The sequence below is a fragment of the Periophthalmus magnuspinnatus genome, chromosome 13 (assembly GCF_009829125.3).
Source record: "Periophthalmus magnuspinnatus isolate fPerMag1 chromosome 13, fPerMag1.2.pri, whole genome shotgun sequence".
NCBI classification, from domain to species: domain Eukaryota; kingdom Metazoa; phylum Chordata; class Actinopteri; order Gobiiformes; family Gobiidae; genus Periophthalmus; species Periophthalmus magnuspinnatus.
The window spans coordinates 27,530,832-27,550,857 of record NC_047138.1 but is presented as its reverse complement, the minus strand read 5'-3'; the positions used below and the strand labels follow the sequence as shown (position 1 = coordinate 27,550,857).

Below are 20,026 nucleotides of genomic sequence, written 5' to 3'. Positions count from 1 at the left end.
ACAACATTTTAACACTGCTTAAAGCTCACAAGAGTCAATTTTGTGTAATATAGCACCTTTTTAAATTTAAAATAAAAATCTTATACAGTTCCTTTAAGGCTTCATCTTTTAAAGGAGCTATACTTGATTTAATAATAAAAGTAATATTCATCTTGCCCCAGTTCATGTATTGTAAAAGCAGCTCTTAGGCCATGTATAATGATGGACAGCTTGTGTTTTGCAGAAGGAACGATTTGGTTTAAATAATTAGATTTTTAATAATTTACTCACAACGGAATCGACGTTTTAATAGTCAAAAGTATTATAGTCTGGCAGCTCTATAGAAAGAACTTTCCCTCTCGTTTCTTCCCATATCTCCAGATCCCTGCAGACAAATTGATTCAAATTTTCCTTCAAGATATAAAAAGGTTCCCTCGTGCCAAAGTATGTCCTGTCTCACCTTGGTGCGAGCAGACACTCCGACGCGCCCCTTTCTTTCCTCCGTTCCTCATCTTTCTCCCCCTCGCTGTCTTTCTCCATCTCTCCTCTCTTCCTCCTCTGCCCCATCTTTCGTTCTGTCTCTTCCCTTTCTTCCTCCACTGCCATGTCTCTCACCTCTTGTCCCTTACTCCCACTCTCTCCATCTTTCTTTCCCTCTCTTCCTTCTTACTTTCTTACCCTTCCCCTTTCTCTCGCTTTCTCTCTATTCCCCCTCTTGCTCTCTCTACAATCCTCTCACCCTTCTCTCACTCTTTCTCCCATCCTCTCATCCTCTTCTCTCGCTCTCTCTGGCTTTCCCCCTCTTTCTCCTCTCCCCTCTTATTCTCTCTTGCTCTCCATCTACCATCCCCTCACCTTCTCTTCTCTCCCATCCTCTTTCTCCTCTCCTCCATTGCTCACTCTCTGTGCCTCTCTCCTCCTCTTCTCTCACTCTCTCTCTCGGTCTCTCTCTCTTCCTCCTCTCCCCTCTTGCTCTCACTCTTTATACCATCTTCTTACTGTCTCTAACCCGCTCTGTCTCCCCTCTCCCTCCTTCTCTCCTCTCTTTCTCCTTTCTCCCCCTCTACCTTTCTCCTCTCTGTGTCATTTGGGACGGAGCCAACGCCACTTCAAAAATCTCTCCGTCTCTCCATCTCTCTCCTCTTTACTATGCCATAAATCTGTCTGACTGCAGCCTCCACCCCATTACACAGACAAGGGCCCGCCTCAGACAGGACAGAAGAGGAGAGTGATGAGAGCGAGGAGGAGTGGAGAGGGGGAAGAGGAGGAGAGATGAAACGGACAGGGAAGAGAGGAGGGATGTAGAGGAAAAGAGAACAGAGAGGGCAGGGAGGGATGCAGGCAGAGGGGAAAGAGGAGAGGGAGTAGAGGAAGAGGAGAGAAAGAGTAGAGGGGGGAGGGAGAATAGAAGAGAGAAAGGGGAGGAACAGGGGAGAGGAGATGAAGAGAATGGAGGGAGAGAGGAATGAGGGAGAGGAAAAGACAGGGAAGAGAGAGGGGGGAACGGAGACAGGCAGGCAGAGGGGAGAGAGGAAGAGGGATGAGAAGGAGGGGGAGAGAGGAGAGGGAGAGGAGGAGGGGAGATGAAAGGGACAGGGAAGAGAGAGGGGGGATGTAGAGGAAAAGAGAACAGAGGGCAAAGAGGAGAGGGAGGGGAGTAGAGGAAGAGGAGAGAAAGAGTAGAGGGGGGAGGGAGAATAGAAGAGAAAGGGGAGGAACAGGGGAGAGGAGATGAAGAGAATGGAGGGAGAGGAATGAGGGAGAGGAAAAGACAGGGAAGAGAGAGGGGGGTGTTGCATAGAGGAGAAGTGAGGGAGGGAGGCAAGCAGGCAGAGGGGAGAGAGAGGAAGAGGGATGAGGAGGAGGGGAGATGAAAGGGACAGGGAAGAGAGAGGGGGGATGTAGAGGAGAAGCGAGGACAGAGGCCTCGGAGGGAGGCGAGTAGAGGAAGAGGAGAGAGGGGGTCAGGGAGAATAGAAAAAGAGGAGGAACAGGGGAGAGGAGATGAGAGAAATGAGAGGGACAGGGAAGAGAGTGGGGATGTAGCGTAGAGAAGAGAGAGGGAGGGAGGCAGACAGAGGGAGATAGAGGAAGAGGGATGAGAAGGAAGGGGAGAGAGAGGGGGGATGTAGAGGAGGGGAGAGCAGGGAGGAAGGGAGAGATAGAGGGAGAGTGGAGATGAAGAGAAGTGGGAGAGGAAGATGAAAGGAAGATGAGAGGGGGGACGTAGAGGGGAGCGAGGGACAAGAAAGAGCGAGAGAGAGGTGGGGGAGGAGATGAAGAGACTAAAGGAGGGAGGAAGATGACAGGGAATGGAGCGAGGAGAGGGGCAAACGGAAAAGTGCTGAGCTGAAGCCTTGTTGGGGAATTACATGGGAATTTAGGTGAGCACTTTAGGGAAAAGAGACAAATCACTCATCCATACTGTCCCCATTTCTGACTCTTGTTGCATCACTGCACAAGGCTGGAACAGTGAGGTGAATCAGGGATTTCTGAAATAAATGTGTCACTTTGGATTACGTTGTTTTTGGTCAATCGCAAAAATACTTTCTGCTGTTGTAGAGATGGGCTGAATATTGGACAGACCTGTGCAGAACTAAAGTGCATGTTAGGCCTGGGATGATACTGAAATTTTGTGTGACAGTTATCATGGTCAAAATAATTTCGATTAACGATTATATCAAGATAATGATTAAAGTTATTATGGATATGAATAATTTTAACTTTTAACTTAGAATATTATGGATGAGCAGAGCCTTCGACTGATATTTTGGGGCTCGGGGCAATAAGCCTCACATAGCCCCCCCTGTACGGCAAATGAATAGAAAGAGGGTCCAATTCTGGGCCCCTAAGACCCTGGGGGCCCGGATAACAGACCTCTTTGTCCCCCCCCCCCCCCCCCCCCCCCCCCCCCGTCGACTTCCCTGTGGATAAGTTGGTTTTCTAATGAGATAATGGCAATTATCACGATTATATAAAATGTCCCATGAACGATTATTGTCCACCCTTTTTGTCACGATAAACGATATTATTGTTTATTGGCCCATCCCTAGTACACATTTGGCAGGGAGAGAGGGAAAGTTCAAAAGATCAATAAAAATAAAAGGGAAAAAAAAAAAGTTTTTCCCATGCTTACAAGCTCATTAAAGTTGTTTTTGCTCCGTTTAAATTATATATGTAAAAATATCTCCATTAAAACAAGCTCAAAAAGTCTATTTGGCAGGACTGGGACGTTTGCATTTTTCAAAGCGCATACATTTGCAGTCTGTTGTTTGCTAATTGTGTTTATTCAAAGTATCCTTCTGCTGAATGTAAAGCAGGTTCACCATAACACAATAGGAGCATGTATATATAGTGTTGCTTATGTTGTGTAGTTGTCAATCTGTGCTGACGGACAGTTCACCCCCGCCGCTCCTCGTCACGGTGACAGGAGCGGAGTGCGTCGCCTGGGGCAGCCCTCACCGCGGCGACTAGCTCTGAACGCAATTTGCCGACTTCATGGAGTTTAAATCTTGCTTGCGTCACAGTGTCCCGAAGGAGATCTCCGTCAGAAATAAAACATCAGGCATCACTGCACCACTGTTTCTTTTCATAGTATATTTTAATTGGGTAAAAAAAAACAAAAAACTACTGCAATAAATATAAAATAAATATATATAAATCTTAAGGAGACATGGAAAATAAACTTTTAAAAACTGTTATAGCTGTTTCCCTCATCATTAACACACTCAAGTTGTATTTTAATTCAGTCATGCATGTTTAAAGGTGCTATGTGCAGTTTCATTACAATAATTCTGTCACTATAGCAACCCAGCAACTTGCACGTTCAAGCCGAACAGCTCCACGCGTGCTCGAGTTTTGAATCAAAACATTTTCATTGTAACTAATTATTTCAGATTTATTTGTATTTGTTTCATTACTTTGCCTCGCTCTCACTCTCTCTCTCGCTCTCTTGCTTTCACCCACACTCGCACTCTCGCTTCCTCTTTCGCTCTGTTTCTCTCTTTTGCTTTCTCACTTTCTCTCACTCTACCCCTCTCTCTCCCCCTCTTGCCCTTTCTCCCTTGCACTCGCTCTCATTTTCTCTCACTTTTTACTCTCTTGCTCTCCCACCCTCTCTCTCTCTTACACTCACTCACTTTCTCTTGCTCTCTCTCTCTCCCTTACACTTACTCTCATTCGCTCTCGCTCCCATTCTCCCTCGTGCTCTTTCCCCTTCTCGCTCTCTTACTGTCATTCTCACTTTTTCACACTCTCTCGCATTCTCTCGCTTTCACTTTCCCTCGCTCTCTCTGTGTCTCTTGCTCTGTCTCTCCCTTACGCTTGCTCTCACTTTCTCTCGCTCTCATTCTCTCTCGCTCTCACTTTTCATTTGCGCTCTCTCACTCTCACTTTCTCTTGCTCTCTCTTTCCCCTCTGACTGTCTTTCACCCTCTCGCTCGCTCTCACTTCTCTCACGCTCTTATTTTTTCACTCTCGCTCTCACTCTCCCGCTCTCTCACACTTACTCACTTGCTCTTTCACACTGACTCACTCTCTCATTGTCTCTCCCTCTTTCTTTCTCCCTCGCTCACTCCTGACCTGTATCCCACAGGTGCAGGGACAGGAGCAGAGGAGGACAGGTCGTCTCATGGAGCGGTCTGTCCCGGTGCTTTTTATGACCCGCCCTGTCCCACCTCTGCTTTGTTTTATCTCGGGTTGAGTAGCAATAACGTCCTGCCTTTGGGAAAAAAAAAAAAAAAAAGTTTCAGCGCATCTTTGATGTCAAGGTTCCGCGATAAAACAACTAGACATTTTCCTGGTGCTTTCAACATAAAAGCTCCAGTGTTTACCACCTACACAAAGGGCTTTATTGTGAAAGGGTTGGACAGGATGTAATACACTAATCAAGCTTAACTGCACAGACGGCAGACTATAGATTGTATAAAGAAGCAGCTGGAGCCACTTCAGGGAAAGAAGGTGTCTGATTTGTCGGTTATTAATGTTCATATCTTGATTTACGGACACAATAGCGAAATAAAAACAACAAAATCATGTAGAGCGGGTTAAAACGAACATTTTAAAACCAATATGATGAGTCTGACAGCAGCAGTTGTGGAGAAAGGGGTGATATTTTTCTAACATAAAATGAATTGGAGCAAGAGTTGATTGAGCCAGATGATCACTTCCTCTTTGGAACGCAGCGGCTAGAAGGTTAGCTATGTTCATGTATATATAGAGTCTATGCAGCAGACGGACAAGAAGAGCGACTGTGGGTTCAGCTGATTATAAAAAACATCTCGTTTGCTTTAGTGGAGGCTCTCGAACAGTTCTAGAGTGTTGTAAATAAACAAAGCCTAAAGGGACCTAAAGTGTCAATCAACTCATCAGTGCAAATATAGATTTACAAAAAGTAAGTGGTCTTTTTGGTATTAAAGTACACATAGCACCTTTTAAGTAAGTATTGTTATGAAGTAATATGCATTTGAGGCGCCATTGCTTCGGAAACCATTTCTTGATCATTTTTTTCTTTTTTTTTTTAAGTCAAATTTATTTATAAAGCACATTTAAAACCACAGATGCTGTACAAAGGTGATATAAAGTGCAATCTCATAAAACAAAACATGCAAAAACACAATAATGCAATACGAACAAATTAGTTTTCAACAGAGATTTCAAAATATTTCAAAATCGGGCTGTTCTAATGCACAGAGGTAAACTGTTGTTCAAGGGGATACATGAGGGATTTAACAGTATCGTGTTGTCATTTTGGAATAAATGGGGGGAAATTCCAGTTTGCTGTCATGAGCTTGTCTGGCAGCGTGGTTCTGTGTTGTGATGACATTTACAGTCACTTACCCTAAAGGCGCAGGCGGAAATTGGCACCGCAGCTATCAACCAGAAATCAACAAACCCATTTCTGCTATTAAATTGTTTCGGATAAAAGAAGAAATCTAATCTGTCAACTGGAAAACGCATGGTAGCTCCTCCCGTCAGACAGATATAAGGCAGCGTCTATCAGTGATCTGACCGGAACTGAAGTACTAGGACGAGCAGCGAAACGTCTTCACTCCTTCAACTTTTTGTCCAGTTGACAGATTTGAATGTGTCTTTTTCTATGGATCAGACCTGGACGACTGAGGAAGTACACCGACATTGCGATTTAAATGTGAAATGATAATCTAAGTGCGATATCTGACTATACAAACCAAAATTGCACCTTTATAGCTCATGTAGATCTAACCCGCTTAAGCTCCAGCCTCTTCGCTCTCACACTCTACACTGTATCCTCTTGTGCTGTGGAGTGGACCTTTCGCATCTCTTTGGCTACTGCTGATGTTATAAAGTAAATTTGCTTAGGCAGATGCGGCTAGCCAAATGAGAAAGTCCATAAAAGTCCACTGCAGTCTATGGCCCTGAATACTGCACTGTGGGTTTGGGTCCAGAGCCAGTTGATATTTCACAAGTTTTTATTTGACCATGAATCAGAATAAAGGGAATTTAACCTGGCGTCATGAAGCTCCGCACCAGACTGGCATTTGCACTTCAGCGCTAAAGGCTGTGGGCAGGTTAGGAGGGCATGATGGGAGAGAGAACGGGTTTAAAACATGTAGGGTTATAATGGCAAGAGGAAAGTGGGAAAACGGTACAGCTCGTACATTATGCTACTGCAGCATTTCATTGGTATTTCTCTCTTACTCTCACTCACTCATTCTCTCGCTCTCTCTTGCTCTCTCATTCTCTTATTTTCACTCTCACTGTCTCTCTCTCACTGTCTTGCTCGCACTTACTTTTTTGCTCTCTGGCTCTCTTGCTCTCTCACTTTATCACTCTTTCTCTCTCACTCACTTTTTCGCTCTTTTGCTCTCACTTTCTCACTCTTGCTCTCACTCTCGTTCTTACCCTCGCTCTCACTCACTCTCCCACTCTTGCTCTCACTCTCTCTCTCTCGCTTGCTTTCTCTCACTCTCTTGCTCACTCTTAATTTTTTGCTCTCTCATTCTTAGACTCAGTCTCACTCTCTCTCTCGCTCTTGCTGTCATGGTCTCGCTCTCTTGCTCTCACTTTCTCTCTTACTCTCTCTCACTGTCTCACTCTTACCTCACTTTCTCTTGCTCTTACTCTTTCGTTCATACCCTTGCTCTCATTCACTCTCATGCTCTCACTCTCTCTTGCTCGCTGTCACTCGCTGTCTCGCTCTTACTCTCGCTCTCACTCACTCTCTTGCTCTCTCTCTCATTCTTACCCTTGCTCTCACTTACTCTCTTGCTCTCTCACCCTCACTCTCTTGCTCTTACCCTCTCTCTCATTCTCGCTGTCTTACTCCCGCTCTCACACTTACTCTCTCGCACTTACTCTCTCTCGCTGTCTTTCTCTCTCTCGCTGTCTTTCTCTCTCTCACTGTCTTTCTCTCTCTTACTCTCGCGGTCACTCTCTCTCTCTCTCCCTCTCTCGCTTTACTACAACATATCATTGGCGTTGTAATGATCTGATATTCAGTGTTTATCTCACAGTCGACACCTTTTGTTGTTCTTGTAACTGTTATCATGTTGACTGCTTTTATATGTGACACTTGGTTGCTATGCCGACAAGGACGTGAACTCCGATTGGTCAGTTTCTGCTCTGTTTTGGAGACCGGCTCTAGTGAGTTGAGACTACTGTCGTGTTGCTCTTGTTTTGGTGTGAGTTACGGCCTTGCAGTAGCCCTTGTGTTCAGAAAATAAACAAACAGAAACTGGGTGTGTTTCTTTACACGGGAACGCTGCAGTGTTATGTCTGTATGGAAAACAAAAACAAGAACTGCCCAAGTTGTAATGATTCATGCATGTTTGAGTAATCTTTACACTGTTATATTCAAGACGCCACTGCTTCGATCAACTCCCGTTTTCACCGTCACCACTACACGCCCACTGCTCTGTAACATCAAATAAAATCAATCCGACTTTCCACTTTTTAATACTTTTAATTCTTCAGCCTGTGCCCAAACCTCTAAACAATAAATGAATATACTGTATGAATCTGTTTACTTTCGTTCTCACTCTTGGGATTCAAATTGGCACCATGATGCAGACCCATACTCGCACCACACACATCTCACTCTCGTCCGAATGACGTCATACTCAGCCGGTTGCCGCGGAAACCTGTGGGATTGATTTCTGTTGTCGTTGCGTGTCTTTGGGGAGTCCTTCAATCTGCTGAGGCTACTGTTATTTCAAATAGACTCGCCTTAGGGTGCAAAAGGCTGGCGAGGAGAAAGGGGACACTGTACTCTGTGGGTTTCTGGATGAGAGTCAAGCTCGGGCGAATAGGTTGTGTTCATATTTTACAGTTTGGTTATGTCATAATGACCACAAATGTTGAATCTTATGTGTTTGGGATTGGGTTCATGAACTTGTCATATTAATCTTATGTCCTAGTCTTTTCAACTGTCAATTACATCTTGTCGAGTTGCATATTGGTGCCACTTTCTGAGGCTGTTGTGTGAAAAATATCAGTACTCTTTATCTATACTGACAGAAGCCTTATTCACACTGGATTAGTTTTACCTTGGGGCCTCTGTAAAATTGAAATGACCCCACAACGTCAGGGTTTGGCAGTCTGGTAAACACGGAGACAAGTAGACCTGTCACGATTCAAAATGTTGACGTTCGATATATCACTGAAGTAAATATAAACGATGATATTGGAATTAATTTATGCCACTTACATAATAACACAAACTCTATTCTAAATGTACAATACAATGAAAAAAAGAATGCAATACTGGTAATTTGAGTTCATAAATACATGGTGGCTCAAAAGTTAATGACACTTTTAAATCCTCAGTGGCTCCTATAATTAAGTTATACTCACCAAATTTTAGCAGCAGGTAAACTGAACCTTCTGAGATTTTTGGCAATATATATGGTTATAATTGTTCACTAAAGTGTCCACCATTTTCAGTTTTGCACTAAATAGCCCGATCCAACACACTTTGCATAACATTTGAAAGCATTTCCGGGCTTATGGCTCTTATTTGATCCTCGATATTACATTTTAAGTGGTTTATTGTCTGAGGTTTATTCATAAACACCTTTTCTTTAATATAGCCCCACAGGAAGAAATCGTGACTAGTCGGGTCTCGGGAGATCACATACTGCACCTTGTCTTTGAAAACGACTTATTCCTTTATTGACATTTACGCTTGGGGCATCTCTGGTATTAAAATGTTGACGGTAACACTGCTGGGTTTCTGAATTTGACCCATGTGACTCAAAGTACCGTTGTACAATGAGGGTTCGTTCCTCGGTGCTACATTTGCTCATATTAATGTCGGAAGGGTAGTTCTAAATGTTCTGAAAAAATAAAATAAAAATATTTAGAAACAAGAGGGTCAAACGCCATGTTTCTTACCACGGCAACACTATCAGTGATCAGAACGACATCTATACGATCGCACTTATTATGGAACGGACGCACGCTCTTTTAAACCATTCACACTAATGCCGTCCTCCATCCAAACTTTACAAACTGTGTTCAGGTGCTTTTGGTACAAAGAGGCTCCATGTTGCTAGATTTTCTGTTGCCACGACAACAGGCTTGAACTTGACCAGTCTGTTTTGTTTTTTACTTAATTGTAGAGAAACTGAATTGGAGTATGGTTCATGGTGAATTAATATTTAGTTAGCAGTTAACAATTTAAAGCTAAATATTATGTCTTTTGAAAGAGGAAAAAGTCCTGTTGCATGTAACAGGAAGCTGAAATCCACCAATTACCTGGCAACGCTTTGATAAAACTTTACAAAGAAGTGGATCAGGGGCCCGTATCCTGTCTCCCTGATTTCAGAGGGTGTGATTGACAGGTGGATTAACCAATCAGAGATGTGTGCTCTGTCCAAGTAAAAAAACCACAAAAAAAAAATATGGCTGCTCACATGTAAACAAGGAGAAAAAAAACATCAAGGACTGAGAAACAACATCTCAGATAAAATAAGTTATATTTTGCTGAATGAATGTTACGAGAATTTTTGAGAGGAGATGTCAGGTGATGCAAATGTGCGACTGTGGTTGGTCCATCTCAAGTCAGGTTAGAACATTTGATCAGAACGTAGAAGGGACTGGCTGATCAGGCAAGTAAAAGTGTATTTGATATTGAGATCAGGGCACTTTCTACAACAATGGTACAGAATAATGTATAGTGATTATGCCATTTCCATACTTTGTGAAAATGCTGATATGATTTGCATTAAGGTGCTTGAATTTCAATGATACTGTTTGCAGAACCATGACGCCTTGATGGAAATCTTTGTGATGTAAATTAGAAGCAGATTACATTATGTATATTCCATGTTTGCGAAGCTTTATAAGTTTCTTGTACATTTAAATGCGTCATTTTAATTCTATCCATTACTGATCATTTTGTCTCAATTGCTGGGTTTCATACATATACACTCACCTGAAGGATTATTAGGAACACCATACTAATACGGTGTTTGACCCCCTTTCGCCTTCAGAACTGCCTTAATTCTACGTGGCATTGATTCAACAAGGTGCTGATTCATTCTTTAGAAATGTTGGCCCATATTGATAGGAGCATCTTGCAGTTGATGGAGATTTGTGGGATGCACATCCAGGGCACGAAGCTCCCGTTCCACCACATCCCAAAGATGCTCTATCGGGTTGAGATCTGGTGACTGTGGGGGCCATTGTAGTACAGTGAACTCATTGTCATGTTCAAGAAACCAATTTGAAATGATTGGAGCTTTATGACATGGTGCATTATCCTGCTGGAAGTAGCCATCAGAGGATGGGTACATGGTGGTCATGAAGGGATGGACATGGTCAGAAACAATGTTCAGGCAGCCCGTGGCATTTAAACAATGCCCAATTGGCACTAAGGGGACCTAAAGTGTGCCAAGAAAACATCCCCCACACCATTACACCACCACCAGCCTGCACAGTGGTAACAAGGCATGATGGATCCATGTTCTCATTCTGTTTACGCCAAATTCTGACTTTACCATTTGAATGTCACAACAGAAATCGAGACTCATCAGACCAGGCAACATTTTTCCAGTCTTCAACTGTCCAATTTTGGTGAGCTTGTGCAAATTGTAGCCTCTTTTTCCTATTTGTAGTGGAGATGAGTGGTACCCGGTGGGGTCTTCTGCTGTTGTAGCCCATCCGCCTCAAGGCTGTGCATGTTGTGGCTTCACAAATGCTTTGCTGCATTCCTCGGTTGTAACAGGTGGTTACTCCAGTCAACGATGCTCTTCTATCAGCTTGAATCACTCGGCCCATTCTCCTCTGACCTCTAGCATCAACAAGGCATTTTCGCCCACAGGACTGCCGCATACTGGATGTTTTTCCCTTTTCACACCATCCATCCATTTTCTTCCGCTTATCCGGGGCCGGGTCGCGGGGGCAGCAGTCTAAGCAGGGACTCCCAGACTTCCCTCACCCCGGACACGTCCTCCAGCTCCTCCGGTGGGACCCCAAGGCGTTCCCAGGCCAGCCGAGAGACATAGTCCCTCCAGCGTGTCCTGGGTCTTCCCCGGGGCCTCCTCCCGGTGAGACATGCCCAGAACACCTCCCTAGGGAGGCGTCCTTTTCACACCATTCTTTGTAAACTCTAGAAGTGGTTGTGCGTGAAAATCCCAGTAACTGAGCAGATTGTGAAATACTCAGACCGGCCCGTCTGGCACCAACAACCATGCCACGCTCAAAATTGCTTAAATCACCTTTCTTTCCCATTCTGACATTCAGTTTGGAGTTCAGGAGATTGTCTTGACCAGGACCACCCCCCTAAATGCATTGAAGCAACTGCCATGTGATTGGTTGATTAGATAATTGCATTAAGGAGAAATTGAACAGGTCCTAATAATCCTTTAGGTGAGTGTATATGTGTATATATATATATATATATGTGTATACACAAATGGACATGGCTAACCTGCTAGTTGCCGTGTTCCAAATGGGAAGTGATTATGGATGCACTTCCGGCTCCATCGACTCTTTCTGTAACTGCTGCTCTGTTTCAGCATTTTGATTTTAAAATGTCTGGGATGACCTTCTCTACATGATCCTGATTTATTATGCTGCTATGTATTGTGTCCGGAACATAAGATATGAACATTAATAACAGACGAATTAGGAGCCTTCTCTCCCCGAGGTCAAGCGCCCGCCCCCTGCTAAACCAGCGTTGCAGTTTTGCTCCAGATTAAATGATATCACAACATTCTGTAGGCCAATACTACTTAATACAGATTTGGGCCTTAGAATAATTTTAAGGTGAAAATTCATATATATATGTATATATAGCAAGTTCTAGGCTATTTGCTTGATTTTCTCTATGGTTCTTATCCAATGTCTATCAAAATGCATAAAGTAACATCTAGCGTGTCCATCTAGGTATGAGAACCATGCAGAACCAACTGCTGGGGCCTATCCCAGACATGCTTACTTACACAATTACTGTCGGTCTATATTGCAGTCCCAGAAACTTTTCCCTCACATCTCTATAGTTTATGAATGAATACATGTTATTTTGGTGGTTTACATTTTAAAAAAAAGAAAAACATTTTCTTCATTAATTGCAACCAAAAACTAATTGGGCTGAAGCCATTTGCTTATGTAAGCCCATCCTGACCTAAATAAAGAGTTAACATTAAAGATACAGTATGCAACTTTCTGAAGGTGGCACATCACCTGCACAATTCCACAGAAATACAAAGTTAAAGCCATACTTAGGAACATTCTCAGTGGAGTTGGATAAGTTTAATGTCACACTGTGGAAATGTATCGTCAAGGGAACAACATTTCCATGGAAACAAGCAGGAGAAGGCCCTCCTCCAGACCAAATAAGAGTCAGGTTTGTGGAGATGCAAGCCCACTCACAATAAAAGACGCACATTTACGTTTTTCAGTGCAACCAAACCGAAGAAAAAACAAACATGCACATATTTTAGGATTAAAGGTTACATACTCTGGCTTTAGTTTCATTCTTTATCTCCCTGTTAATTTCATTATCCCACTCCCCGCTGCGGTAAAGGTCGCTCTCCAAACCACCACTGCTAAGGAATTTCCTGGAATAGCGCTCTTTGCTCCGTAGAGTTGAGCCGTAAGCACTAGCCTGTTTTATTTATTTACCCACGCACCATTACACAGTTCATTAACATTGATTTGCATGGTTCAGCGTTTAGCCCTGTCAGATTCTATTGGTTTCTGGTCCTGTCTGTAGACTAGCCAGTTTTCTTTTAGCTGATGCACTAGCGCAGCAGTTTGTGGGAAAATACGATGACACTGTTCACATCTTTAACCACACAGAGAGCCAAGAATACACTTTGGGCTAATATATGAGCGTATAGGTCACAAGAGCACCTCATTTTGTGGTGGGGATTTTAAATAGCTGTGAATGGCTGGTTTATTGAGTCTGTGTCTAGCTCAATTATACTTGGGAGAAGTAGTTAGGCGATGCAGTACTGGAAAATGTTGTTATATGCTGTGCAAGGAGATTGTGTACATTTACAAATACTTAATCATGTGGCAGACTCCCTAGCTGAAATGTTACATAGCACATTCTTTGTCTCCATAGAAATGTTATTGCTTTGCCTGGAATGGGCGACAGTAGCTCAGTTAGTAGAGTGTTCGTCCACTGATGAGAAGGTTGGCAGTCTGAATCCCGCTCTCGACATAAATATGGGTTGAGTGGTCAGATCGACAGGTTGGCGGTGCGATTTCAGCCTCCACAGATGAATGCTGCTGTTGTTGTGTCATTGGGCAAGGCACTTGACCCGCCTCACCTCCAGTGTCTGTGTACACTGGTGTATGAATGTGTGAGTGAATCAATCAAGCAATCAACGTTTATTTATAGAGCACTTTACAACACTCAGGTGACCAAACTAAAAGCAAGTTAAAATCATACTAAAACAGTAAAATAGGAGAATAAAATAAAATACATTAATACAACAAAATATAAATAATGATAATGTGTCACAACATTACTAGGTGTTGAAAACCAGTCTGAATAAAAATGTTTTAATGGGTGAGTGGTTCCTTACAAGTGTTTTATAGCAAAGAAAAATACTTTGATGTGGGTTTGTGTCTCCGCAGATCTGACCTCTAACTTAGACTGGAGGCCTCACCTGCTTGTCTCCATGGAGATCAATAAGAGTAATGCCATAGTGTAAATCATTTCAACCAAATCCATGACTGTTTAGACTGTTTACTACTATCTCTTCTAAGATACTGTATAATCTATACTTTTAATCCCTGTAAAAAAAAAAAAAAAAAAAAAAAAAAAAAGCAATATTAACTGTGCTTTATATATGTTTTATTGTATTGTGCGCGGGTCACCTTCTCACCGCTTTGAATAAAATGTTCCACAGTATGGCATTAAAGTTGTCCATCTCCATTGAGACAGGTGTGATATTAAATAAACTTGAAAATTGTGCGTTCTTACGGAGTGGGATCTGCAACTTATCTCAGTGAAGGTTGAGAAGTTTAATGGCATACAGTGGAACATTGCAAACAAAGCAGGTGGCAGACTCAGTTGAGAAAAGTTACATGGTGTATCTTTAAAGGTCCTATATTACACAAAATTGAGCTTTAAGTTGTTATAATGCTGTTACCTTCTCGAAGACATACCTGGAGTTGTGTTTTATGTCAGTCACAAATGTTTCAGTAACACTTAACTAGTCTGTGTACATCTCCAAAGCTCAAAATGCTCTGTTCCACCTTGTGATGTCATGATGTGGTATTTTTTTCAAGGTAACGGCTAACTCTTACCACTAGTTCAGTAGAGATTAGCAATCCCAGGTCTGAAATTATCCAAATGATTGTAATGCATGTGTGTGGAGTTGAAAAACACAGTGGAGCACTCCCTTTATTACCACATGACATCACAAGGTGGGACAGAGTGTTTTCCATTTGAGAGAAGAACTCAGCCTAAATATGTAGGGTTTGTGTGTTAAACATGTGAGAATGAAACAAAACACAACTCCGGGTCTGTTTGTGATGAGGAAACATTATAACATAGATCAGAAAATAGCGTAATATGGGACCTTTAACTTCAGAATAGTGACATAATAGTTATTACGAAACTTAAGTGCAACACAAACCCATCGCAGTATGTGAATATGAAGCTGAATTCAACTCAGAATCCTTTAGAGCATTGTGATAACGATGCCCATGCATACTATAAAAACCCGTGCATACAAACTACCCTATACCACACTGTAAAGGTCATATTACCATTAATCTAACTGCTCTCCTTCTCTTCCCACAGCGGAGCCCCTCCCCCTCATGGACCTCTGCAGACGAGTGGCCCGCGTTGCCCTGGGACGAGACCGAATTCACCACATCGACACCCTCCCTCTGCCCCAGACGCTCAAAAACTACCTCCAGTACCAATGAATACGTTCTATAGCAATGATACAGGACGCAAGATGGACCTATCTGCTCAAACCAGCTGGGACTGCGCTGAAAACACGACAGAACACACAGAACAGTTGCAAAAAATTATTTCGTTTACAAGAGTTGAGATTTTGGATTTTTTTTTTTTTTTTTTTTTAATCTGCATATTTTTTCTTATTTTTAAACTTTGCTTTCTTGCTGCGCTAGCAAGGCGGAGAAGCTAAAGGGCCCATATTACTCTATTTTCTGATCTATGTTATAATGTTTCCTCATCAAAAACATAACCGGAGTTGTTTTGTTTTTCTCACATGTTTAACACACAACACTCTGTTCCACCTTGTGATGTCATAATACAGGAAGTGCTCCACTGTGTTTTTAAACTCCACACACCTTCACTAGAATCATTTGGATGATTTCAGTCCTGGAATTGCCAACTAAAGGTAAAAGGTAGCTGTTAGCTTGAAAACTACCACTTCATGACATCACAAGGTGGAACAGACCATTTTCAGCTTTGGAAATGAAGACAGCCTAATAATGCAGGATTTCTCAAACATGTGAATGAAATGAACATAGCTCCAGGGATGTTTTTGATGAGGTAACAGCATTATAACTTGACTTAAAGCTCACAAGAGTCACTTTTGTGTAATACAGGACCTTGAACCATGAGATTAAAGTGTTGCAATGCAGTTTAGTGAATACAAGCCTTATGCACAAAATCCGTTCATGTTTATGGATATATACAAGAAAATGGAAAGTAAAATGCACTATTTTGGTTCAGAAACGCATTACATACAAAGGCATTATGGGTTAGATGAACGCGAGGGTCTCTTTGTGCAGTAATGCAGACACAACATGGGATTGCACCTTATTTACAAAAATCAAAAACATTGGGACACTGTAAATTAACAGAAGTGAATACTGCCATTTTTAAGTATTAAACTCATTTATATTGTTAAAAATTGAACAAAGTTGTCACATTTTGATGGTAGCAAAAGGCTTATTTCCAATCCCAAATATTAACAAAATGATAAGATTTATTTTACTACTACTTTTTCCGCCCCCTAGTGGTTATAATTAGATGGGCTGCTGTCACCGCGTATGATGTATTTTTAAATATTAAATTATGAATGTCTTAGTCTTAAATATTGTTTTTAAGTACATAAGAACCCCAACTTTGATTAACAGTTGGGATTAGTGAACATTTTGACATTCTGCAGTCGATTATAGTGTCATGTGCTAACGATATAATTGTGATTTTATTACATTTACAGATGCTTTTAATTGTATCTTTTAATTTTCAGTGTCCCAACTTTTTAGAAATTAGTTTAATCATTGTTTTCGAATCTTCCTAATCTTGAAACATTTGCGTCTTGGCCTGCTAATGTGCCTGAGACATGAACTCAACCCAAAGCACAGTACAGTATCACCAGAACATAAACACTACATGCTTTTAAGTGCTGCTTTTCTTTCTTCCACCATTTGGCCTCTTGAGTTTTTATCATCTACTTTGGAAAATGGTCTTAGGAGATTTTTTTTGTCATTTTTTTTCTATGTATTTTGAGATTTACGCGGGGTCCAGAGGGGGTCTCGCAGATTCAAGAATGTGCTGCCATGAGATCTTTTAATGTGAAGAATAAACTTGGCTAAACTTGTATTGTTGAGTTGTATTAATATTTTCTTCAAACGTTTGTTTCTTTAGTTTGTGGCGCTGTGAGACGTGGCTAAAGCTAAAGCTAGCACAAACGCTAAACTACTTCTGGTTTATCATCAGCTTTTTCTGCTTTTATTTCACTTCTCTTGATTTTTCATGCCACATTTTAATGCCTCTTCATGTAATGCAGTGGGTTTGGCTCATGTTAGCTGCATTATGCACTACACAAACCACTACTAACATATTACGGAAATACTAATAAATACTACTAAAATACAAGTAAATACAAAAATACTGCTAAAATTGTACTAAATACTATTAAAATGCTACTAAATACTCCTGAAATACTACTAAATATTAAAATGCTACTAAAATAATACTAAATACCACTTAAATACTACTAATACTCCCAAATACTTCTAAATATTATCAGTCTTTTTAAGTGAGTGCTTTTTTTCAGCTCAGCATATAAAGTGGACCTCACTAGAAATACGGCATCAAGTCGGTGTTTGCTGAGAAATGATCATTTTATGTTCACATCTGCTTTTTGTCTTGAGTCTGCGTCCTCTCTTGGTCAATCATCTCGTTTCTTGTGTAGCTCCACCTCAAATACGGCGATCCGTACAGCGCTGCCCCCACTGGGAGCTCGTGCCCAGGGGTCCAGAGCTTCAGACCCCTCAGACGGGCGGTACAGTTCACTTTAGACACTCCAAACGAACCAGTGGAAACGAGGCGAGACAAATCAAATTTTCCATGTTTGTTTTTTCTTCATGTTCATTGGTCACGTTAGGTAAACAGTATTCACAGACGGTGGCTCCCTCTTTTCTGCATCACTCGAGGAAACTAAAACACAACTCTGCCCACGCCAGTTCAACTTTCCCATTTAGACATAGTTTCTTAGTTTTGATGATTTCAGTGAGAATCTTTGAGCACGAATGGATTGAAGTAAATAGAAAATCAACTGAAAGTATTACATATATTTCAGAAATTTTAAAATACCCACTCTTTTATTATTCTTTGACCCTGACGTGGCGCTGCTGTGAAGTGAAAACCAAGGAGACTCAGTAAAAGAAGGCCAAGCATTTACAGCAAGGTCGACAAAGGAACGGGTGGAACTTTGAGGATTTAAAATAATATTTGGTTATTTTTCTTTACAACATAATTCCATATATCTGGTGTTGTCCATATTTATCTAAAATGTAGAAAGTAGTTGAAGTACAGAAAAAAAAGCATTGAATGAGAAGGTGTGTCTAAACTTTTGACTGGTGGACCCAAAACATCCAGCAAAGGTAAAATCCTCCAGCTAAGGTTGTCCTGACTAAGACTAGCTCAAGATCTGGAGATGGGTCCCACTGCTCCCGACAGGTTGCCCCAGTGGTATTTGGAGCCGAGTTCCATATTTGGAACTCCGACCGCGAGTAGCTTAGCGCCAAAGAGCCAATCTGTAGCGAGGCTGTTGAAGGTAACGCCCCTTCCCGCCCGCTCCGCTGTTTTAGCAGGGAGTGGGCTCTTGTCAATTGATTCCCTGTTGCGTAAGTTTTATTGGTGTTTGATGGGTCATGGAGTCTTCAGAAGGTTAAGCTGGAATTCTACAAAACTTTTACAGCGAACCAATCATTAATGTTTCAGCTATGACAACATGTTTTGAAAGCAATGGTGGAACGTAACGAAGTAAAAGTAGTAAAGTACTGTACTGTAGAATTTTTTGGTAGCTGTACTTTTTACTTATACTTCAGTACATTTCAGAGAAGGTATCTGTACTTTTTACTCCAAATCATTTTTCAATTGGACTGAAAAGTAAAAAGTACTTTTCATATGATTTGAAGTGTTATTTTTACCATGTTCGTGATTAAATCCTGACTTAAATTTTTGAGTTCAAGCTTCGGCTTTGAGCAAACAAAAATAAATTCATAAAGAAAAATTCATAAGAAAACTTGAGAAATTAGTTTGGATCACAACGTATGTATTTTAATCAATATCACTACATTTAACACGTTCAAATTTCAAAATATGTGTGAGATGCTGTTACTTTATTGAAAAGCTGTCGCCCTTCCTCTCATTTTGGTCTCTATATGATCCTACAAGTACATTTTTAAACAGGGACTTAAATGATTTTTTTTCATGTGATACTTTTACTTAAGTAGAAGTACAGATAGAGAGGCAAAAAGTTACTCAACTAAACTGAGTACTTCATCCACCACTGCTTAAAAGTGATAAAACATTGCTCAAACCAAGACAACAAATACCACGGCTTGCTGTTTATGTAACCCAGATGCCAGTTCCACTCCTGTCCGATGATCTTTTCTCTCACTGAGGCTTTGAGCTGAACAAAAGCTGTGATCAAAGTTTAGCTCTCCTCTGTGTCACTGCCAAATGCACCGGCCCGTTTGCTCCGTAGTACTGTCCAATGTAATGCCCCAAACAAAACAGCTGCTGATCTATACAACTACATGGATTTACACTGCTTTGTTTTGACTGGGATGGGTCTGACAACATGTTTTCAAATCTGATTAAAGGTTTTACAGTAAAAAAAAGTATCGATGTTATAGCTAGTATTGAAACTAGATAGTCATTTGAGCGGGTATTGATACTAAAGTCACATTCACGGGACAGAAATGGACCTTTCCTGATTATCTTTAGAATGATCTTGAGCTGTATAAGACACATAGACTAGTAGACGTAAAAATAAAGTTACGGGTCAGTGTGTTTTTCATTTAAAACCATGGCTTGTTCAGCTCTGTTGCGTCTGATCACAGTGCAGTCTTCACTCCCTTTGCGATAAGCTTCAGCAGAAAGTTAATGGTGAACCAGAAACCCTGATGCCAAGTGATACCAATGCAACGCAAGAGAAAATTTAAAGAGCAATAATACAAGTTTGACTCACAGTGAGGACTTGTAACCAGCACACGTACAGGGGTAGTAGCAGAGGATGTGTGACACGCTGCATAATCCTCACTTTGACATGAAAACTAATAATAAAAAATATGTTCAAATACATTTATCTGAAAGCAAAGAGTCTGACAT

At 41.4% G+C, this 20,026-nt stretch overlaps 1 protein-coding gene across 1 annotated transcript in view; it reads left to right on the top strand.

Moving 5' to 3' along the window:
- LOC117380750 (SPRY domain-containing SOCS box protein 4-like) overlaps nt 1-17,004 on the top strand; it is a 68,945-nt gene extending 51,941 nt beyond the window's left edge. The window contains exon 4 of the mRNA XM_033977585.2: nt 15,224-17,004. Within this exon, the coding sequence (XP_033833476.1) occupies nt 15,224-15,351 (128 nt within the window). The 3' untranslated portion in view covers nt 15,352-17,004. The remainder of the gene's footprint in view (nt 1-15,223) is intronic.
- The last annotated feature ends 3,022 nt before the right edge of the window (nt 17,005-20,026 follow it).